The sequence below is a fragment of the Balaenoptera borealis genome (genome assembly GCF_965194805.1).
Source record: "Balaenoptera borealis genome assembly, chromosome: 5".
Classification (NCBI taxonomy): domain Eukaryota; kingdom Metazoa; phylum Chordata; class Mammalia; order Artiodactyla; family Balaenopteridae; genus Balaenoptera; species Balaenoptera borealis.
This window is the reverse complement of record NC_138862.1, coordinates 12,039,128-12,063,113: the sequence shown is the minus strand read 5'-3', so window position 1 is coordinate 12,063,113 and position 23,986 is coordinate 12,039,128. Positions and strand designations below refer to the sequence as shown.

General features: G+C 42.3%; 1 protein-coding gene across 4 annotated transcripts in view; it reads left to right on the top strand.

The window, feature by feature from the left end:
• IFNAR1 (interferon alpha and beta receptor subunit 1) overlaps nucleotides 1–23,741 on the top strand; it is a 30,378-nt gene extending 6,637 nt beyond the window's left edge. Inside the window, exons 3-13 of one of the 4 annotated variants that reach the window (XR_014245463.1) lie at nucleotides 3,962–4,143; nucleotides 6,521–6,678; nucleotides 6,793–6,934; nucleotides 7,829–7,943; nucleotides 10,936–11,135; nucleotides 11,244–11,401; nucleotides 13,863–14,013; nucleotides 14,484–14,629; nucleotides 15,863–16,678; nucleotides 21,819–22,001; nucleotides 23,140–23,741. Coding sequence is in view for 2 of the 4 variants with exons in the window: in XM_082395065.1 (XP_082251191.1) it covers nucleotides 3,962–4,143; nucleotides 6,521–6,678; nucleotides 6,793–6,934; nucleotides 7,829–7,943; nucleotides 10,936–11,135; nucleotides 11,244–11,401; nucleotides 13,863–14,013; nucleotides 14,484–14,629; nucleotides 15,863–16,102 (1,492 nt within the window). In the remaining 2 variants the exon portion in view is untranslated. Of the gene's footprint in view, nucleotides 1–3,540; nucleotides 3,662–3,961; nucleotides 4,144–6,520; nucleotides 6,679–6,792; nucleotides 6,935–7,828; nucleotides 7,944–10,935; nucleotides 11,136–11,243; nucleotides 11,402–13,862; nucleotides 14,014–14,483; nucleotides 14,630–15,862; nucleotides 19,126–21,818; nucleotides 22,002–23,139 lie in introns of those variants that run through there. The other 3 variants (XR_014245462.1, XM_082395066.1, XM_082395065.1) reach the window with 3 other exon arrangements.
• Nucleotides 23,742–23,986: the final 245 nt, after the last annotated feature.

Sequence of the window (23,986 nt, the reverse complement as noted above, 5' to 3'; positions counted from 1 at the left end):
AATTACCCTTGTAGGGGCTTCCCTGGTGGCGCAGTGGTTAAGAATCCGCCTGCCAATGCAGGGGACACGGGTTCGAGCCCTGGTCCGGGAAGATCCCACATGCCGCGGAGCAACTGAGCCCGTGCACCACAACTACTGAGCCCGTGCTCTAGAGCCCATGAGCCATAACTACTGAAGCCCGCATGCCTAGAGCCTGTGCTCTGCAACAAGAGAAGTCACCGCAATGAGAAGCCCGCACACCGCAACAAAGAGTAGCCCCCGCTCGCCGCAACTAGAGAAAGCCTGCGTGCAGCAACGAAGACCCAACATAGCCACAAAATTAAAAAAAACAATTTTTTTAAAATAAATAAATAAATAAAATTTAAAAATAAAATAAAATTACCCTTGTAATAAAGAACAGAGCCATAGACAGTGCACTCGTGTTCTTGTTCCTTCACACGTTCTGTCACTTCTACTGAATTCTCCAGTTCATGATAATCTGTCCGTTCTGATTTTAGTATCCAATGCACTATTTCAGCGTGTTCTTTCTCTATTCTGTTCTGCTTGCTTTATAAACAATTGCCTTGTGAGAACATGCCAGGTCACAAGTTTGCGGAGCCAGTTTAGCGGTTAGTGTGGTGTAGTGTTGTATGAACTTGAGCCAGGCTGCTTGGGTTTAAATCCATCCTCTGCTACTTATTCTCTCTGTCACAGTTTCCTTATCTGTTAAGTAAAGATAAAAAATTAGTATGATCATATGTAATTTATCATTGAAACCAGGATACTTCTGAGAGTGAACAGAAGTACTTGATTTTAGATAAGCTGGAACAATAAGCTTAAACCAGGGCAGTCCCAGGCAGACTGGCCTGGGACACCCCAGTGATGAAGCATCTAACTCGGAAGGCTGTTGTGAGTGTTGCACAATTGTGTATCAAGTGCGCATAACAGTGGTGCGGAGAACGTGATCAACCAAAGTGTAGTTAATGTCAGCAGCGGACAGATATTTTTTTCCATATAGTGTTTCTCAGAACATTAGACATATCACTGGTGATAAATGATACACAGACACATAAATAAGCTACTGAGATACCAGTGCCTGTAGAACATATGCTTATCTAAGACATCAGTGTTTGTGACTTATACCTAAAATGTATTATGGGGACTTCCCTGGTGGCACAGTGGGTTAAGAATCCACCTGCCAATGCAGGGGACACGGGTTTGAGCCCTGGTCCGGGAAGATCCCACATGCCATGGAGCAACTAAGCCCGTGTGCCGCAACTACTAAGCCCCCGTGCCACAACTACTGAAGCCCTTGCGCCTAGAGCCTGTGCTCCGCAACAAGAGAAGCCACCACAATGAGAAGCTTGCACACTGCAATGAAGAGTAGCCCCCACTCGCTGCAACTAGAGAAAGCCCACATGCAGCAACAAAGACCCAACACAGCCGAAAATAATAAATTAACTAAAAAAATGAATTTATTTATTTATTTAAAATAAATAAAATAAAATGTATTATGACGTATGTAGTGTGCAGTCTTCATTCAACAAACATTGAATGCTTTTTATGCCAAACACTCTTCTGGGTACTTGGAATACATTAGTGAATAGGAGAGACAAAAATGGCATGAAGTTTTATTATGAAACTGGTTTTATGAAATGAATTTTCTATTGGTTACACATTTATTTTCAAGTTATATTTCTGTTGTGATCAAACACTGTATATGATAAAGTTTGGGGTTTTTTTTAAGAAAATATAAATGTAGCTACCACTGCAGTAGCTCCCTTACATGCAAAAGCAGTTGTAATAGAGTGGGCAGCTGCATCTCCTGGAGCAGGATAGACAGATGTAAAGAGTGAGGGTGGGTTGAAACCATATCAAGGCTTAGTTTTAAATTTTTTATAAGGTTTTCTGTTGAGTATAATAAAAGTTCTCCATATAAATGGACCAGAAATGCTATACTGGCTTTTTGCCTGGAGCTTATTTTATTTTGACCCTCTGTGCACCTGATTTAAAGAGGTCTGTGTACCGTACCCACTTCCCAGACTTCCTTAATCTCCTAATTTCTCTGGAATTATATTTTCTAATAAATGACATTTGAGGGGAAAAACAATCTGAATTTTTGGTTTAGATTTTTAAAGTCTGGATTTTAAAAAAATAGATTCTGTTGTGGAGGAGTTTCTCAGGAAGATTTGCATTTAAATCAAGGTATTATCAATGCCAACTCTAATCTCAAAGCTCAGATAGGTAAAGAAGGGGAAACTCGCCAGGAATGAAGTGTATATGGTAGTGTATATTTTTGGTAACTTTTTTTTTTCTTTTTGGCTGTGTTGGGTCTTCCTTGCTCCAAGCGGGCTTTCTCCAGTTGTGGTGAGTGTGGGCTATTCTTCATTGTGGTGCACGGGCTTCTCACTGTGGTGGCTTCTCTTGTTGCGGAGCACAGGCTTTAGGTGCGCGGGCTTCAGTAGTTGTGGCACGCAGGCTCAGTAGTTGTGGCTCGCGGGCTCTAGAGCACAGGCTCAGCAGTTGTGGCTCACGGGCTTAGTTGCTCCATGGCATGTGGGATCTTCCCAGACCAGGGATCGAACCCTTGTCCCCTGCATGGGCAGGCAGATTCTTAACCACTGTGCCACCAGGGAAGTCCCGGTAACTTTTTTAAAATGTTTCTTTTTTGAAAAATAAGGTAGACTTGAATTGGAGTCAGCACAAACATTGTTTAGATATCATCCCTAATTTCTATTAGCTTTTAATAGAGCATCCTTAGCTTTTTATTAAAGATGCTTTAGGGACTTCCCTGGTGGTCCAGTGGTTAAGACTACATGCTCCCAGTGCAGGGGGCCTGGGTTCAACCCCTGGTCAGGGAACTAGATCCCACATGCATGCCGCCACTAAGAGTTCGCATGCCACAACTAAGGAGCCGGCAAGCTGCAACTAAGAGCCCGCATGCCGCAACTAAAAACAAAAAAAGATCCCGCATGCTGCAGTGAAGATCCCCAGTGCCACAACTAAGACCCAGTGCAGCCAAATAAATAAATATTTTTAAAAATAAATAAATTTTTTAAAAAATAAAGATGCTTTAGCATCTTTAAAAAGAGGTCTACAATATTACCCAAAAAATAAAAATCAGCTAGTGCTAGAACTATGAATTAGGCTTGACAAAAATGCCTTCTCAGAGGATAGTTTCTCTCTTTGGTTTAAGGCAGACAGGGCTTACCACAGGCAAAAATTTTGAAACCTAATGTTTGTTTTCTGTCCCTCACCTTCACTTCAGCTCCTGTCCCCTTTGTAACAACATGTCCTTTCTGTTTAAGGCACTCTGTGCCAACTTAATTTCTTCACGTGCTTAAAAAAAATCTAATATCACTCAGACTTTTTAATGGACTAAATCCACATTGAGAAGTTTGTTAGTTTATGTTAACATTTTAAGTTCTTTGTTTCTAGTCATGTAACAAAGGAATTACAGAGATCAGTATGCAGAAGGAATAGTTTGGTTTTGAGAAGAGCAGAGGAAATTCTCAAACCGTACTGATTCTGAGGTCTTCCTTAGGGTTAGTATATCTCTTCATAGGAGGATGTCAGAAGGGAATCATCAAATCTACTTCCCAAATTTTCAGTAAGGAAGAGAGGATCCAGAATACAAAGTAGTTGGCCAAAAGTCACACAACTATCTTTAACAAAGCCGACAGTAAGTCCACTTTTATCTTACGGGTTCTTTCTTTCTCTGCTTTTTTGAAATCCTAATGCATTAGGATTTTTTATATTAAAAAATTATATGTCAGAATTATTCCATTGTATAAATAATAACTTGGTATATATGTATTGAAAAAGAGTAGAATATTACGCACAAAAATATTGTCAGGACATTAACTCAAGTAGAAGAAATAACTACTTACACTAGCTTTATAATGTTAATGTAAATAGAAAACATGTTTGTCACTCTTGTATTTATAATGTTCATTCATTTATTTGCTATTTTATCTTGAAGACCAGGGATGGATAATTGGAAAAAATTGCCTGGGTGTCAACATATTACTAGTACCGAATGCAACTTTTCTTCAGTCAAGCTTAAAAATGTTTATGAAAAAATCGAATTGCGCATAAGAGCAGAAAAAGGAAACAACACTTCTCAATGGCATGAGGTTAAGCCATTTATACCATTTCAAAAAGGTAAGAAGTTGCCAGCTGAATTACATTGTATTTTTTATTAAATATTACCAGAACAGCTCCCTTCCCAAGCCCATTCATTTGCATGATATAAAGTCTCCCATCTTTAAAACAAACAAACAAACAAACAAACAAGGATTCCCTTAAACCGGTGTCTCCTTCCTGCTATGGCCTCATTTTCCTGCTTTCCCTACGGTGCTGGGGTCCCCAAGCCACCCCTTCCACCCCGGGCTGCTCAGCAGGAGGTGAGCGTCGGGCAAGTGAACGAAGCTTCTTCTGCCGCTCCCCATCGCTCCCCGCCTCTCCCCACCACTCCCCGCTGCTCTCTATCGCTCCCTATCGCTTGCATTACCGCCTGAACCATCTCCCCCCATCACCACCGCCCCCCCAATCCGTGGAAATATTGTCTTCCACAAAACTGGTCCCTGGTGCCAAAAAGGTTGGGAACCGCTGCTATAGTGGTTGTTCTCAAAGCGTGGTCTCCAAGACCCTTTCAGGAGGTCTATAAAGTCTAAACTATTTTCTTAATACTTCTAAGACTTACTAGTCTTTTTCATTTTCATTCTCTCATGAGTGTACTGTGGAGTTTTCTAGAGGCTGTTTGATGTGCAATGGTGACTGACTGAATGCAGAAGTAGGTGTGAGACACAGCTGCCTTCTTTATTAAGCCAGACATTAAAGAGATTTGAACAAAATGTGAAATAGCACCACTGTTCTCACTAAGCTTTTTGGCTTGTTTGTTTTGGGAAATATAGTCATTTTTTATCACAAATATTTTTTATCATGTAGTGGGTTTTATCATTACTATTTTTTAATGAATTGATAGATATTTTAAATTTTTATCAATTTTAATGTTTAATATGCTAAATATTCAATGACATAGCCCATGCAAACAAAAGCTCTTTAGGACCCTCAGTTTCTCTAAGAGTGTAAAGGGGTCCCAAGACCAAACAGTTTGAGAACCACTGCCCTGTACCAAAACTCACACAAGAATGATCTGTACCCTCTCTCTGTACACTTTTCCTCCTACTCCCTCTTCAGCCCTCTCCATTTGAGCTTTGTTCCCCATCACTAACCTAAAACTACTCTTGCGAAGGTCACCGTGACCTCCACAATGCCTGGTGGATTCCCCGTCCTCTTCTGGCCCAGTTCCCCTGTGGCATTGGCGTGATCATCACTCCCTTCTTCTTGCAACCCTTCCGTCTCTGATCTCTAGGGCACTGCTCTTTCCTGGCTCTCCTCCTGCTCCTTGGTTGCTCCTTTGTCAGTTTCTTCTCATCCCCCAGACCTTTAAATGTTGGACAGCTGCAGGGCTCAGTCTGCAGGGCTTGGTCGTTGAACGTCTTCTCTCTACGCACCCTCCACCAGGAATCGTATGGTTTTCAACATCATCTGTGCTCTTGACTCCCCAAATTATATCTCTCCAGCCTCATTCCTTCCCCTTACCTTAGACTCATATCACCAGCTCCCTATTCAGCATCTCTACTTAGAGGTCTACGAGTCGTCTCAAATTTTAAATGGCCAAACAGAGCTCTTGATTTTCCCCCTCCAGACCTGCTCTTCTTGCAGTGTTTTTCATCTCTGTTAATGACATCACCTATTTATTTGCTCAGGCCAAGAGCCCTGGCATCACCTTTGACATCTCTTTCTCTCATGCAACATCCAGTCCACCAACAAATTCTGAGTGATCAACCTTCAAAGTATATCCTGAATCGGATCCCTTCTCACTTCCACCCCTGCTACCAGCCTTCGCCAGGCCACTTTCATTTGTCACTCAAACTGCTGCAGTAGCTTCCCTGCTTCCTCACACATCAACCAGGGTGATCTTTCCCGGATGTGAATCAGGTCTCAGCAGTCCTCCAGAGACTGCAGACTCAGACTACAGAGTTCTGCCTGTTACCTGGCTTCTAGCTGCCTCTCTGATCTCATTTTCTACCACTCAGCCGTTCGAGCGCCCCCTACTGTCTCTTGAAAATGGTGAGCACATTCCCATCTCAGGGGCTCTGCCCTTGGCGCCCCCTCAGCTGGGGATGCTTTTCCCCTCGAGACTTGCATGACTGACTCCCTCACCTTGTTCAGGTCTCAGCTCAAAACGCCTCGGGGAGCCTCCTCCTCACTAACTTACCTAAAACAGCTCTTGCTGCCTTCTCTGTCCCTTGATGTTGCTTCATTTTTTCTTACAGCACACATGACCTTATAACGTTATATGCATTTGTTTATTTGGGATTTTTGGCCACATCCGTCACTAAAGTATAAGCTCCATGAGGGATTTTCTCCATTTTATATGCCAGGCACATATTAAGTGCTTAGAATTGTTTGTTGTATGAATGTTTTGGCTTGTATTAGTGAACTTATATAGTAAATGTTTTTATTTTTACAGCTCAGATTGGTCCTCTAGATGTACATTTAGAAGCTGAAGATAAGGCAATAATAATAAACATCTCTCCTCCTGGGACAAAAGATAGTATCATGTGGGCTATGGATCATTCCAGCTTTATGTATAGCTTAGTTATCTGGAAAAACTCTTCAAGTCTAGAAGTAAGCATTATTTTTATCTTTGTTTGATGTGAGAGAAGAATGACATGAATTAATTCTAAAACTTGACTTTATACTTTTTTAAAGAACAGACTTCTTTTTTTTTTTTAATTATAGGAAAGGACTGAAACTGTTTATTCCAGAGATAAAATTTATAAACTCTCACCAGAGACTACTTATTGTTTAAAAGTTAAAGCAGAACTACGTTCACCAAGAAGAGTTGGTCTCTATAGTCCAGTGTATTGTATAAACACCACAGGTAAGGAGGAAGTCTTGCTTCAGATTCAATAACTATGTATACAAATTGGCAACCTATTAATTTTGGCATTTTTCCAATAGTTGCTAAAGCTTATGTGATGGTTTAATAGACATTAAAACAAAAGCGTTCTAACAGCATTTATGTAAGCAACAAATGTTATTTGGGATTTTTGTCTCAAGTAAATAGTAATGAAAATTTTGCGTAAAATCCAAGTATTTTCTAATGAAAAAAACTGTTTTTATTCAGAATCCACAAGAAAGGGAGGTAATTGCTAGAAGAACAGTTAGTCTTCCAAAAAGTTTACCTTTATAGATGAAATGTTAAAATATGAAAGCATCGTGATACATTTAATCAGTGACATCTTGCCAACAATTAAGGTTTAAGGGCAGGAGCTTGGATTTATTATTTCAGTTATAAGTTTAATATGCTTTGTTTTTAAAATCAAACAGTATAGAAGGGTTTAAAGGTTTCCTCTCCTGCCTCCTGACCCCCAATTCCATTTACCAGAGATAAGTATCACCAGCAGTCTGTGTACAACCTTTCATACTTTTTTCAGAGCTTATATAAGTATATACTTGGACTTAACAGTTTTGGGGTTTTTGTCTTTTAAATTAAAAAATAAGGTCCTGCCAGATATATTTTAAACTTGCTTGTTTAACCCAATAGATTGAGGCTCTCTTTTTATGTCGGCACATATAGATCTATCACATTCTTTTAAATGACTGCATAGTATTCCCTTGCGTGAATATACACTATAACTTATTTAGCTGTTAGGTCATTATGATAAAATGCGAGCCTTTTATTTTCTTGCTCATGCCATTAGGAATTCTAGCCGTCTGTTATCTCACTAAAGAAAATGTGTGTGTGTGTTTTTGTGTGCTCTTTGTCTTCTAGAGAAACATAAAGTGCCTGCACCAGAAAATATACAAATCAATGCTGAAAATCAGGTCTATGTTCTTAAATGGGATTACGCATATGAAAACACGACTTTTCGAGCTCAGTGGTCCCAGTAAGTTCTATTGCATAAGTGTCCTTTTGCAGTTTATTTTGCCCAGTTTGTTAGGTTTCTTTTCACCCTGCTTCAGCCACCTGCTGCTCCGTGCACACGTGTGGCCTGATGGAAAGGTGGTTGTGATATACCGGAACTGGAGTGTTTCATTCTAGTCCCAGGATGTCATTGAGCTAATCACTTAACTTCTTTGGGCCTCAGTTTCTTCACTTGTTATAAAATGGGTACATTCTAATACTATCTAGTGTTCTTACCGGCTCTCTTTTTTTTTTTTTTTTTTTTTTTTAAAGGTGTGATTCTAGTTGCATGTGCTATTTCCTCAGTCTGGAATACTTGACCCATGGCCGTGATCTTTCTTCAGAACCCACTTCTTCCATGAGCCCTTGAAATGATTTGACTCCAGTCACTCTGTCGTGTTCAATTCAAGTTAGCCTTCCCATTGTCTTGATTATTTTCGTGGCTTTGGCAGATTTTTTAGTGATTACTTTAGTGGGAAATTAAGAAAGTTGGAGAGAACTGTGCTCTGTGTGATTGAGTAGAGACCAGCCAAATATGAGTGAAGCTTAGCACCACGTGAGTGGAAAGGGACTGCATATAGTTTATACTGATTGGAAAACTCTAGGGGATAAGTAGAGAGGGAGAAGAGAAGAGGATAATCAAGTGGAAGGTGAAGTGCACCATGGGGAGAAAAGGGACGGGAAAGAAAGAGCTACTGAGGGCAGAGGAATAGAGGCACCAAAGGCAAGTATAGGCAAAGCAGGAAGGGAAGAGTGAGAAGAAAGAGACTAGAAAGACACAGAAAAAATGAGGGAAAAGGGAAGTCAATACTGCTGTGATTGATGACTCTCAACCCTTTGGTGTTAGTTTTGAAGCAATAACAGTTTGTATAATAAACACATTCATGTCATACACGCCCTTACAGATATACATACATACACACACACACACACACATACACACACTGATCAGGAAACTGTACAGGAGTCTTTTATGTATTCTTCACTTTCAAAAGCATGTTAAACATTAGGGCCACAGACTAGACAGGGATAGGGGTTTCTGATGGCTGGTCTCTAAGTTTCTTTTGGGTACTTAGCACACTGTACAAAGCACTGAAGGAATCGTAAAGGTACAGCAGAATAAAACATATGGTGCTAGAAATCCGAAGCAGTTATCTGCCTTTGCATAGCAAAATGTGATTTAGGACTGAGGAGTGGAGTACAGATTTATAAGGGTTACAGAAGTCAGAAATGTAAAGGTGGTTGGGGCTGGAGAGACCAAAGAAGCCCTCTGGAAGGAGATGCAGTGTGAACCAGGCCTTGATTGCTGAGTCACATATTTGTAAACGACAAGAGAGGGCATCCCAGGCAGGGGCTACACACAGGGGAAAGCTCAGGATAAGAAGAGACAAAATTAGGTCGGGGTAACAAGAAGGGGTTCATTTCCCATTGCTCTGTAATAAACTACCACAAACTTAGCAGCTTAAAACACACTGTTTATTATCTATCTGTCCATGACTTTGGGTGAGGAGTCCAGGTGTGGCTTAGCTGGGTTCTCTGCTCGGGGTCTCGCAAGGCTGCAGTTCAGGTGTCAGCTGGGGTGCTGTCTCGTACACGCTGTCTCGTGCTGTCTCCTTAGCTCATGTGGTGGTTAGCAGAATCCATTTCTTGCAGCTGCAGAACTCATGGTGACCTGCTTCTTGGAGGCCATCAGGAGAGAGAATCTCTGTCCTCTAGACCCTCTTTTAAAGGGCTCATCTGATCAGGTCAGGCCCACCCAGGATAGGCTCTCATTTGATTAACTCATAGTCAACTGGTTTGGGACCTTGATTTCATTTGTAAAATCCCTTCACCTTTGCCAAATAATGTAACCCAATCAAGAGTTCACGGATCCTGCCCACACTGAGGCGGAGGGGATCATGTAGGGCTTGTGCACCAGCGGGTAGGAATTTGAGGGGCCAGTTTGGAATTTTGCCAACAAGAAGGGAGGACCTGCTTTGAGAGTAGCAGAACATTTGGGCCTGGGAGAGCAATGAGAGAGAACATTGAATTAATAGGATGGCATAAGCTTAGGCTTGGCCTCAGACTGCCCTGTAGGCATTTGAGTGCCATTGGGAATTTTGTGTTGAGGGACCGGTAACAGGGCTGTGTTTGAGGAGGGTGAAGGTGGCCACATTGTGTGTGGTGCAGCGGGACTAAGGAGACAGGACAGACAAGGGGACAAGTCAGGAGGCTGTTACAGTTCCAGGCTTGAACTGAGATGCTTGGAGCTGTTTGTTTCTGAGCAGCTTACTTAACCTCTCCAGGCCCAGTCTTACTCTGTGCAGACTTGCTCTTAGGACACTGGTGTGTATCTCTGATACAGCACTCGCCCACAGGTGTGCTGGTACGTTTAGCAGCTGGCTTTCCAGTAGGGAAAAGCCTTATCTGTAGCATTTGCCAGTTTTTATAATATAACTACTCCTATTACGGCCACTGTCAAGCTCCCAACAGCATGTCACTGAACATGCATTTGGGAAGATGCACAGTAAGCCCTCCGTCATGTAGCGTTTCTGCTGTATAGACATGATAGACGTAAATAGCCTTGAGCATAGATAATAAAATGTAGGAAAATAATTAGGACAAGATGAGTTTTGAGTATTTATTACCTTTGTTTTTAATACAATTTATTTATTTGTAAGTTTATGTAACTTAACTTTTAATAATGGCTGTATTTAACAACTAGCTGGCAGCATTCCTGAAAATTTAGCAGTTGTTTTTGTGCACCGGTACGAGCCAGCTCTAGCACACCACTACCTTATCGCACTCTGGAGCAAGATCTTTGGTTTTCTTTTGTGAACATGTCTCTTCCACCGTCCTGTGAGTTTCCTGAGGGTGAGGACCGTTTACCTCTGTAACCTTAGCCCCTAACAGAGTGTCTAGTGTATTATAGGTATTCAGTAAATGTTTACTAAATTAATGTGTTTAGAATAAAAAACTTTTTTTTGTCTTAAAAGTGAGTTTTTAAAAAGGATTCCTGGGAGTCATTCAGACAAATGGAAACAAATACCAAACTGTGAAGATGTCAAAACTACCTACTGTGTGATTCCTCAAAATGTTTTCCCAGAAGGAATTCACCGTATCCGTGTCCAAGCATCTAATGGAAATAACACATCTTTTTGGTCTGAAGAGAAAATATTTAATACTGAAATGAAAAGTAAGCCAATAGTTTTTACTTTACATTGTAATTCTCCAAGTTGTTGCAAACTCTTAAAATTGTTTTTTAGTCTAATTTGAACTTTGTGTCTTTACACATTTTTTCTAGCTATAATATTTCCTCCAGTCATTAGCATGAAATCCGTTAATGGTGACTCACTGCACGTCTCTATCGGTGCTCCAAAAGAGTCTGAAAACAAGTCTGTGAACCAGCTTTACCCACTAATTTATGAAGTTATTTTTCGGGAAAACACTTCAAATGCTGAGGTAAAAAGACTATGTAGTATAGGTTTATAACTTAGAGTTATAACTGTGGTTTGGGTAAACAAAGCTTGAAGTTAAAATTCTAGGGAAATTTTTAAACTTTATGTGATTAACTCAGATATTTACAATAGGAAGAAATGAGCATTTCCCATGTTTTACACAGTAAGAGTTACGATCACCTGCATCTGGGCCCCAGTTAGTTGTTGTTGTTGTTGTTATTGTTGTGTTTTTGGCCACGCCACGTGGCATGTAGGATCTTAGTTCGCCGACCAGGGATGGAACCCGTGCCCCCTGCAGTGGAAACATGGAGTCCTAACCACTAGACCGCCAGGGAATTCACCCCCCCGCAGTTAGTTTTTAAAATTCAGATCCTGAGTTTATTCCTACTCAGTCAGAATCTCTGGGGGTAGAACTCAGGAATTTGTATTTTTAACAGGATTCTCAGCTATTCATGAACCAGGGTTTCTCAACACTATTGACATTTGGGTTGGCTGAGTCTTTGTTGTGGGAGCTGCCTTGTGCATTATAGGATGGCTAGCAATACCGTTGGCCTCTACCCACTAGGTGCCTGTAGCGCTCCCTCCCAGTTCTGACAACCCAAAATACCTCCAGATATTGCCAAATATCCCCTGGGGGGTGGGGCACCTCCAAGAGGGCAAAAATTGGTTTTTAGGGTGCAAAAGAATCTTACCTGTTACAGTGGTTCGTGACCCTCCAGGAGGAAAACCTGCCTCGAGTGTTCAACTTCGCCCAACAAAATCTTACTCAACTTTGTAAAGGGGGAGAGATTAGGAAAAAATGGTCTAAAAAGGCTCCTTAGGGGAGTAGTCATGACAAAAAGGTTGAGAAACACTCGTTTAAACCCTAAAATTCAAAAACCACTGACAAAGCTAATATACATCAGATAATCCACGTTATTCCTAGATCACTTGTCCCTGTGGAATTACAATCAAGGAATCAACCTTTAAAAATCTTGTGCAAATAAGTTGGTAAATTCTGTAACTTCATTTTCTGTTGAAAATCTAAGAAAATTCCAGCGACGTGGCTGCTTTCATTTTAACTATCTGAGCGCTCTGTAACCGTAGCAGAATGTAGCCCTGTTGAGCACTGTGGTTCGTTCTCAGTCATCCCTAGATCAGAAAGATCTAAATTTGTGTCTCAAGCCACCAAACTGTGTAACCTTAGGCAAGGTGGTTAACTGCTAAAGCTTTGTTTCCTCTCCTCTAAAGTGGTGGTGGTCATAGTAACTCAATTTTTTTTGTTGTTTTGATTGGGGTGTAGTTGTTTTACACTGTTGTGTTAGTTCCCACTGTACAGCGAAGTGGAGTTCCCTGTGCTATACAACAGGTTCTCATTAGTTATCCATTTTATGCATATTACATTGTAACTTAATTTTTTTGAAAGGATGTTTATAAGGTTTAAAATGAGGTAAAATATATGAAAATACATATACCACATTGCTTGACAAATAGTAGATTCAATAACTTTTTTTTTTTTTTTTTTTTGCCATCCTATGCTGGGTAACACATCAATAATTACAATCGTAATAACAACTCAAATTTATTGAATACTCATTATGTATCAGGTACTGGGCTAAGTATTTTACATGAATTGTCTCAATCATTCTTCAACCCTGCCAGACAGTTTGATTGATTAAATTACTATTCAGCAAATACTTGGGATGGAATATTCGTTACTGCCTCACTGATACTAGGCTGTAAACAGTGGAATGGGAGTGGATGTGGTGTGAGCAGAGGCCTTAAGTGCACATTCATGCTTCTCCCATTTGTCAAGAGGAAAGCAAGCTCCACGTGGTCTCTGGCCCCAGGCGGATGGGAGACCGTGGAGCAGACCTAAACCTGATCCACGGCCTCAGTGAGCGTTCCCCCAGCACTTTGGGACACTCACGAGTAAGAAAAACAAATATCTTTTGAGCCACAGGCTGTTTTGTTACACAGCATTGCACAACATTATTTTGTTGGCCTTGTAATGTTTTGTTATACAACATTATTGTGGCAATAGCTGACTAATACAAATAGGAGTAATAATTGTCCTCACTTTACAGATCTGGGAGTAGGGCCCAGGGAAATTAAATAACTTGCCTAAGGCCATGTAGCTGTGAGTGATATCTTGATGCAGGCAGTTTGAGGCCAGAACCTCTGCATTTAATTGTTCTGCCACTAAACAGAGACAACACGATGGTGATTAAACCAAATCAGCGTGTACTTATAAAGTAGAGTCATCTTAGGAACATATTGTATTCTTTTTTTGGCAGCAGCCATGTTTAACTTTTGAGTTTGGTTATAATGTGTTGTCCAAAAGAAATTTATATTTCTCAAACATATACCAACTAAGTGTTTGGGAGAGGCCAATCTTGACTATTTAAGGAATTCAGAAAATAGATATTCCCTATATGATTTCTTGGGGTTCTAAATTTTATCAATGATTTACTTATTTTTTATAGAGAAAAGTTGTAGAGAAAAGAACTGATTTTACCTTTCCTAACTTGAAACCGCTGACTGTATACTGTGTGAAAGCCAGAGCACTCACTGAGAATGACAAGTGGAACAAAAGCAGTGTTTTTAGTGATACTGTGTGTGAGAAAACAAAACCAGGTCAGAATCTTTTATTGTATCTTTTCTTTTTTAATGTAACAAGACTTAATTGAAAATTGTAAAATATTTCCTTTTTACCACAAAAATATAGAGAATATTTTCTTCATGAACTGTGTGAGTACTTCACGCTGAGCCTTCCAGTTTTAGAAAATATTTTTAATACTCAACTTAGTTCAGTGGTTTTTGCATGCTTTATATTTCATGGATATCTGCATAATTAATTTCCTTTTATTATTACTCAGAATTTAATGAGACTATTTTAATTTTTTATATAATCCTTAATATTATTATTATGTGGAAATCCCTTAATTAGTTCAGTTGTGAATTTTTTTATGTTATTGTTGGTATTATTTAATAGAATGTATATTTCCTTTCACATGGCTGTATTTGTTTCACACAGACTGTCAGCAGCCTTAATGTATGTGTGTCAAAACCTATATTGATGCTAAACACCATTTATTTGTTTTTAGGAAATACTTCCAAAACCTGGCTTATAGCTGGAATTTGCACTGCATTATTTTCTATCATTGTTGCCATTTATGTTGTGAAAGTCCTCTTGAGATGTATCAATTATGTGTTCTTTCCATCAAGTAAACCTCCTTCCACTGTAGATGAGGTATGTTACTTTTCTTTTCAACAGCTAACTGGATTTTTCTTAAAATGAATGGGAAATATATTTGATTTCAACAGAATATAAATGTTTTCTTGATATTCAGAAAATAATACAGACTGATTTGGGTTTTTTTCTTCAGAGTTTCAGAAAATTAACTTTAGAAACAGTCATTTAATAGAATATAACATGGAATAGTAAGGTGTGTCCTTAATCTCATATTTTTCTGGCAGTTTGGTTACTGTGGCACTTGTTTTACCATTGAAAGTCTATATTCACAAAAAGATTAAAACATTATCATCAGTGCAAAAACTGATTTCTGTGGATGAAATCACAGAAAACGAAGTAGCAGAACGTGAGTTTCCTTTCACAGCACCTCGGTGTTCTGGTTGGCATAGTTAGTGAAAGCACTGAGTGGTGGAGACCAGAGTGTGGACCCCACCCTGGGGGTGGTGTGTTCACCTGGAGCAGCTTCCGCGCTACCTGCCCAGTTTCAGGTTCCCCAGGCTTTGGAGGTAGAGACCTGAAGGTGAATTGTTGGTGGGCTATAGTGTATTTGCACTTACTGGCTCTGTGAACTTGAGCAGCTCTCTTAAGGGTACTTGAGCAAGTGCCCGTAGACTGTAAAACAGAGCCAATAGTACCATCCTGCAGACTTGTGAGGAGCGAAGGTGATAAACCAGAAAGGCCTAACACTGTACAAACGTTCTGTAAATATGAACTGTTTTACTCTTTTATGCCTGAGTTTTTTAATATCATTTCTATATACTCTTCTCTTCAGAGCTGTTATTTAAAGAACTTAAAACTAACAAGTTACAATAGCTCTTTATTCTTAGTGGGACAGGGAAAAATTAATTTCTCCCTGTGCTTTTTCTGGGTATTTGTGGATTAGATACCAAAATTTTTATTATGTCATAATAAAATGTCCCAAATCCCAGGGCTCTCCCTTTCCTTCCTCACCCACACTTTTCCACTCCCCACCCCTGATAGCACAGTGGACCTTTCTTAGGGACTCTTCATATAATTCCCAAAAACGATACTAACACGTACGTGACCTCACTAGTGATGGTTTTATTCTGAACATTATAGTGCAATCGATATGCTCTTAGCTTGCTTTTTAATATGCATGTCAAAAGACAGGGTTTCTAGATAACTTAAGAAACCACAGCTTATTAGAACTAGAAAACTAATTTTTGTTATTTTAAATAATCTGTTTCTGTTCTTTCCCTTTTGAATTAGTATTTCTCTGAACCGCCAGTAAGGAATCTACTCCTTTCCACTTCTGAGGAACGAACAGAAAGATGTTCTATAATTGAAAATGCAAACACTCTTACTGTAATAGAAGAGACTAATCCAATTGATGAAGATCACAAAAAGTACAATTCCCAAACTAGTCAAGATTCAGGAAACTATTCTAATGAAGACGAAAACAGTGGAAGTAAAATAAGTGAAGAACTTCTGCAACAGGAAACTGTGTGACCAAGAATGAACTCTAAAATATTAGGGAGTCTTGCGGGAGTTGCAGTGGGAGCCTGGGCTCCTTGGTCCTCTCAGTAACTATGGAGAGAATATTTGCTTGTGGGGGAAGAAAGATCATCTTCAGATCGTAGGTCCTAAAAACACAGGCAAGCACTTAACTATTTGAAGGGAATTTGGAGAAGAGTTTTCTACATTCTTTTCCATGTGTAAGGTCTTGAAAGACCTGTCATTGGACCGCCCTGGATGAGAGGAGTTAAATCCAGAAGATGCCCTCTGTCTTCCTAATGATCCCCTAAAGCCCCACCATGCCGTCGTGTGGTAAGGGCGGCGCTTGTGTTCGCATCAGCTGCTTCTCTCGCCGTGCTGCTACTGCCGCTGCGTGTACCATCTGTCCCTTCTCCGTCCCAGTATTACAGTCCGTTATTTTTCAGGACATATTTAGAACATTTGGTCTTTTCTTTGGACACGAAAGTAGGCCCTTTGGAAATGGCTTTAGAAAAGCCTGAATACCACCATCACTTGGTTTTCTGAAAAAGTCGCTTACTCTGGGAAACAGCTGCAGATGCCAGAAACACGGTATGGTCCTTACAGTTTTTTCAGGGGAATTCTATCCGTTTTACCAATTACATTGGCTTCTACGTCACAGTTACCTGTCCCTTCTGCGGTTTAGGACTAAAACCAGACAATCTTTTGCTATATGTCCATGAAGTCTTCCTGATTCAGAGCATTGGAACAATAGCCTCTGATGACAGAGTGCATAATCACTAAAATTACAGAGAAATGGGAAACTATCTGAGTAGATAACTTACTATTCGCTTTTAAGATATGGGAGTATGTGACATTAGTCACAGTGGATGTAAGAAGTCTTGGGACCAGAACATGGTACTGAGAGAAGAGACAGAGTAAGACGTAGAGTCATTCCGTAGGAAAGAAGCAGGTGGCTTTAGGGAAAAATAAGGATGATGTGTGTAATCAACTGCTGATTACTAACATCCTGAGGGTGGTTTGTTTTCGTGGCTTATCTGTATCATTTCTGACTCCAGGCCAGCTTCTCTACGCCGTCTGGAAGTATTAGGCACCCCTTCTGCTCAGCCTACATGCACTCAAGAAAATGTCCTTGATTATTTAGTATCAAGGTGTGGGAGAAAATGTACCTGGGAAGAAAACCTGATTTTTTAAATATATAATGCCTTTCAAAGGCATCTGTAGCTTATTTTTAAATGATTCGCTATTTGGGATTATTCATGGAGAGCCTGCGGTGGAGGGAAGTGTAGGAATTCCGGTGGCCTCTGAGGCCGGGTTCTCGGCTTCAGTCGTTGCAGAAGGACCAGTGAAAGGGAGGGGAGATGGAGCTACCCAGAGCATCACGGCAGGCCAGTCTTATTTACACGGTGGTCCGCTGTGGTCTTCTGGGTGGAAGAAGAGGTTGAAAGCAGCTGCCGTGGGAAGGGCCGTGACGCTCAGCACATCCTCTGCAGAGCACAACGTGTGCTTCCCCGGACCTCGGTCCAGCTCCTAGGGGAGCATACAGTATGGGCCGGGGATCCCCGCCGAAGCAGTTCTCTGCTGCAGGATGCCTACAGGGACCCACACACACCTTTGATCCTGCTGACCGGAGGCCTTTGGTTCAAAGCAGATCTGGGTTGGCCCTTCGCTTGTAAAGGCCCTGTCAGTGGGAATTTGCCTCTGTAGCGAGGAAGTGAGGAACATGCCAGGACCCTGTCAGCCCGGGCCTCCACGCTGTGTCAGTGCAACAGGCCTGGTCAGCACGCGGGCCCGGGATTTACCACAGGAAGAAGGCTGCTTCAGAATGGACATCCCAAAAGGAAACAGCGCCTTCGTGGGATGTGGAAGAGGGAAAACTCGGGCATTAGGATGAAAAGACACCACAGAAGTCGCCAGATCCCTGGATGTGGGAGTCTGTGTGTCTTTGGGGTTTAGGGACCCCCTGTGATTTTCAGCGAACAAGCATATGAGCAGCAGCGAACAAAAACCTCTCGATTTTGCCTTGTCTTCTGACCTAAAAATGCAATTCCATCCCATTCTTCACTGTGGCCCACATGTAGCTTAAGCAGGATGTGCTTACTTGTAAAGTAACAAGTATTTTTTCTGAAGGATAGTTTACTTGGAAATACCATATACTTGGGAGCACCAATAAACTGCCTCAGAACTACAATATTGATAGTTCTTGGAGAAGCTAGATATAACCTACGCATTATGTAAAAGATTTGTATCATTACAGCCAGAAATAATGTATTAATACGTAATATAGATTAACATATACATAAGTGGTGACATACGTCTGTAAACATACATACATACTTATGCCTACACGTGCACATGCATGATGTGGGCCATACTCCAGCAGTACAGCCATAAAGACTTAGCATAGCTTCTAGTTAGAAAAGTATAAATGCTGCTCGAGAACTGTGAACTAAAGAGTCTGACCAGAAATTTGCAACCTATAAAAAAGTTATTTCAAAAATATAATTTAGAGTTTGTATCTTTTCCCCAAACTGTGAACTTCAAAGCAGCCTCTGATTGCTCCTAAGAATTTGGAGAGTGTACAGAAACTTTTCCTACCTGCCCGCTCCTCCCCGTAACCCTTCGACTACCTGACATGTTTGTTTCGTGGTGTCTGTCTGCCCCCCAGGGGACCAGAAGCTCTGTGAGAGCAGGAATTTACTTTGACTTATTACTGTATCCCCAGCACCTACCACAGAGCGGTGCGTCACACGTAAAAAGTGCACAGGAAATAATTGTCAAATGATTGAAATCTAAAATTTGAACCAAATGGGTGTTTCTGACACTGTGTGTCTTGTTGAGTTGTGGAAGGACACAACCATGTTTCCAATGTTTCTATGCAGTGAGCTTTGTATCTTATTTCATTTGTACTTTGTCTTAACCCCCATTGCTGTTTTTTAAGCAGTTTGTTAAAACAGTTTTCTGTAATAAGCACTGAGGCCAAAAGTCTTGGGTTTTATGGTGGTTCTGCTTGAACTGATTAAACATGCATCACAGGAGTGGCAACTGCTGTCTTCACGAGGTATTCACACCGAGGGGGCTGGTCCCTGTACCCGGTGTGCGCATGCCCGGCGTTGGTATCCTGAAGGGGCCCCACTGCCGTCACCGCCCCACGGAGCTCCTGGACAGGGAGCTCTCTTGCTTGCCCTTTGCTTTTTCACAGCCTCAACTTTAGACTTGGCCGGAGCACAGCCTTGACCCAGTGAGTCTGCAGCGTGGTGCAGACTCCGCTCTGGCGAACTACACTGCTTCCTTTTACCAACATTTCTTCTCAGGATAAGCTCTTTAAGGAGACTCCCTAGTCCCACGTGTAAATTGATCTACCTTCTAGACACGTTTGAATCTGAAGTTAAACACCACTGACATTCAGGCTGGGAACCCTTCGTGTGTTTTTAGTAAGCTTCCGTGAATTTTTTTTCAAACTGTACAGGGAAGTAAATATTAGTAAATTCATCTCTGATGCCTGGGAAACTCCCTGTTACTTAACAGTAATGACAAATACCAGTAACATCCAGTTTTTTCACCTGAGTGAAAAAAAGGCAAGAAGAGAGAATTTGATATGTCTTTCATGCAAAGGATATACCTTCCCTTCCCACGTTCTGTCCCCACTAGAACTCATGTTCTAGCAGAAGATATCTTCTGGGTGAAGAAGTAGTAATTGATGCAGACCAAGAAAAGAAAAAGTGGGCAGAGTCGATATGCTGGCTTAGAGAAAGGTCGTGGGAAGAGGGAGGAAATGGAAAAATTCTCTCAGGAGCAGGTTTAAACATTTCTCCTCACAGTGACTCTGGCCATTCCCGGTCCTCTGTCTCAAAAGTTCCTGGATCCATCAGAGAGAAGGAGCTGAGGGGAAAGGGAATGACTGAAGAAGAAGAAAAACATTTTCCTATCTCTCCAGTAGAAAGATGGTCCATTTTTTCCAAAAGACTGGAATTAGTCCTTAACTGCATAACAGATAGCAGAGTGCCTTTTGTGTACTATTGTCTGTTCCCAGATTTTATAAGGCTTTAATACCCTGGAATTTAACTTTTAAAAAGAGATGGAGAGAAGGGCTTCCCTGGTGGCGCAGTGGTTGAGAATCTGCCTGCCAATGCAGGGGACACGGGTTCGAGCCCTGGTCTGGGAAGATCCCACATGCCGCGGAGCAACTAGGCCCGTGAGCCACAACTACTGAGCCTGCGCGTCTGGAGCCTGTGCCCCGCAACAAGAGAGGCCGCGATAGTGAAAAGCCTGCACACCGCGATGAAGAGGGGCCCCCGCTTGCCGCAACTAGAGAAAGCCCTCGCACAGAAACGAAGACCCAACACAGCCAAAAATAAATTAATTAATTAATTTAAAAAAAAAAAAAAGAGATGGAGAATTCCCTGGCGGTCCAGTGGTTAGGACTTGGCTCTTTCACTGCAGTGGCCAGGGTTCGAAGCCTGGTCGGAGAACCAAGATCCCGCAAGCCGAACAGCGAAGCTGGAAAAAAAAAAAAAAAAAAAATGGTGATTGGGCTTCCCTGGTGGCCCAGGTGGTTAAGAATCCGCCTGCCAATGCAGGGGACACGGGTTCGAGCCCTGGTCTGGGAAGATCCCACATGCCGCGGAGCAACTAAGCCCGTGCGTTACTACGGAGCCTGCGCTCTACAGCCCACGAGCCACAACTACTGAGCCCATGCGCCACAACTACTGAAGCCCACGTGCCTAGAGCCTGTGCTTCACAACAAGAGAAGCCACTGCAATGAGAAGCCCAGGCACCGCAACAAAGAGTAGCCCCCACTAGCTGCAACCAGAGAAAGTCAGCACGCAGCAACGAAGACCAAATGCAGCCTAAATAAATAAACAATGTTTAAGAGAGTCAACATTGCAAGCCAGAAAAATGAATGCCAATCTAATTCTGTCCCAAGGAGAAGGCTTTGAGGAAGGCAGCTCCGTGGGGTTGGGACCTTCTGAAGAATCTGGCCAGCTACCAACTTCCCCTCACTTCTCAGCTGGCTCTGTTCACATGTTCTTTCATGTCACAGTTACTCGCATGCTTGTCTGTCCTGCCGGACTGTGAGCAGCTTGAGGTGAAGGGCTGTGTTCATTTGTCTTTGATTCCTCAGGCCAAATGGTGCCCAACATACGTGAGTAGTTGCTCAAAAAAGGGATCTGTTGAATTGAAATGGATTCACTGTTTGATTTAGAGTTATTTCTTTCAGATCACTCTCCAAGAGTAGGGTTACTTGGTCAAAAAGCCAGAACAGGGCTTCCCTGGTGGTCCAGTGGTTAAGACTCCACCCTACCTAAGCTGGGATGAAGTGAGAGAGTGGCATGGACATATCTACACTACCAAATGTAAAATAGCTAGTGGGAAGCAGCTGCATAGCACAGGGAGATCAGCTCAGTGCTTTGTGACCACCTAGAGGGGTGGGATAGGGAGGGTGGGAGGGAGATGCAAGAGGGAGGGGATATGGGGATATATGTATATGTATAGCTGATTCATTTTGGTATACAGCAGAAACTAACACACCATGGTAAAGCAATTATACTCCAATAAGATGTTAAAAAAAAAAAAGACCCCACCCTACCAATGTAAGGGGCACAGGTTCGATCCCTGGTCAGGCAACTAAGATCCCACATGCCACACAGCGTGGCAAAAAAAAAAAAAATTTTGCCAGCTGAATTACTGCCTTCCATGTATTGGTCTGCCTTTCTTTCTTGCCCACTAGGCTGCCTTCCTTCAGGGCAGGGAGAGCCTTCACTCTACTCTTTCCAGCACCTCCATGTACTGACCTCTTCCTAAGAAATCAGTAAACGTAGATGAAGAAATGAACCTCCAGGCTCCCCTCCACTGCACTCTGTGCCAGCTCAGGAAATGGATCCATCCTTTTGCTCAGACTGGAAACCACAAGGTGTCCTTGACCCTTCCTTCCTCCTCACTCCTTATCCAATCCTTCCCCAAGTCCCATTCATTCCACCTTCTCAATTGCTCTTGAATCCTTCCGCTTCTGTGTCCATCGCCCCTGCCCTAGTCTACGCCACCATCTGGTCCCCACACACCACCTCCTAACCTGTCCTGCTCCTCTCTTGTCCTTCTCCAAGTCATTCTCCTCACAGGAGAGAGTGGCCCTTTAAAGACAATATTTGGGACCTATCAGATGCTTTCCCATTGCTCTTAGGTTAAGCCCTTTCCTCGCCTAATGTGGCTCCTTTTTCCAGCCCGACCTTCCCGGCCTTACTCTTGTTCCTTGAACTGTTACTCTCTGACTATTCTATGTCCTCCTGTTATAGACCCCTCAGCACTCCGTACTTCCACGTTACCCTAGAAAGAACTCGTATAATGACCTTTCCCCTATTAGACTGCCAGCTCCTTGGAGGCAGGGACAGTGACACTCGTGCTCACTACAATGATCCCAGGCCTCAGCATCACACCTGCTACAGGGTGGAGCTTAATACATGTTTTTAAATGATTGAATAAATTACATGCCTTTACTTGTACTCATGAATCCACCAAATGGCCTGGAATAAAAGAAAGTAGAAAATCATGGACAAAGAGGTCTGGGGAAGGGGCACGTCTGGGTGTCTATTACCAGTGCTCACCAGAGAGCTTCCACCATGGGGGAGCCCTGGGCCACTGGGTGGAGAGAGGCCCACTCATCCTGTAGAGGTCAACCAGTCTCCATCTTCAGCCCCCATGGTGTTTGCACAGTATGCCCAGGACTAGAGCAGCCATGAAAGAAGCTATGCACGGGCCCAGCAGCCTCGGTTCCCTGTCACCAAGGCTGGTCGTTCAACCCCACATCAGCCTAGAAGGATGCTGAATCCTACACAGTAGTATCCTTCATCCACCCACGCTCCAAGCATCTGACCACTCCCACCTGGAGGGGTAGCAATTCATTTTACTGGGATTAATGCTATTTCTTACACGCCCGGCAGTGCCTTAGTCCCCATCACCATCCAAAGGTCAAAAGAGTGGGTGGCATTTTACTGCATCAAAATAGCTATGCAGAAGCTACTTTTCCCAGAATTTCCTTCTCTGTATTGTTGCAGGTTAGCAGCCCCCTGGGAAGCAATTTGCCGAAGATGTTGAAGACAGAGGCAAGCATCCATCATGGCATTGGGCAGCTGGGCACATGGTTGCTGACTCGCTTGCTTGCCTTGCTGGTGTGGGACAGCAGCTGGTCAGTTCACGTTCAGCTTTCCTTCCTGACAGCATAACTGCCGAGGGTCTAATCCCTATGATAAATATCAGTATTAGTTTTCCGTTGCTACTCTAACAAATTACCACAAACAGTGGCTGAAAAGAACACAAATTTAAGGACTTCCCTGGTGGCGCAGTGGTTAAGAATCTGCCTGCCAATGCAGGGGACACAGGTTTGATCCCTGGTCCAGGAAGATCCCACATGCTGTGGAGCAACAAAACCCATGCGCCACAGCTACTGAACCTGTGCTCTAGAGCCCGCGAGCCACAACTACTGAGCCCATGTGCCACAACTACTGAAGCCCATGCGTCTAGAGCTCGTGCTCTGCAACAAAGAGTAGCCCCCACTCGCCGCAACTACAGAAAGCCTGCGTGCAGCAATGAAGACCCAATGCAGACAAAAATAAATAAATATAAATAAATAAATTTATTTTTTTAAAAAGAGCACAAATTTATTATATGACTGATTTGTAAGTTCTGTGACTCAGAAGTCCAAAATGGTTCTCACTGGGCTGAAATCAAGGGGTCAGCAGAGCTGTGTTCCTTTCTGAAAGCTGTAGGGGAGAATCATTTCCTTGACTTTTCCAGCTTCTAGAAGTCACCCATATTCCTTGGCTTGTGGTCCCTTCTTCCATCTTCAAAGTCAGCAACAACAGGTCAAGTTCTCACTTGCCATTGCTTGACCTCCTCTTCTGC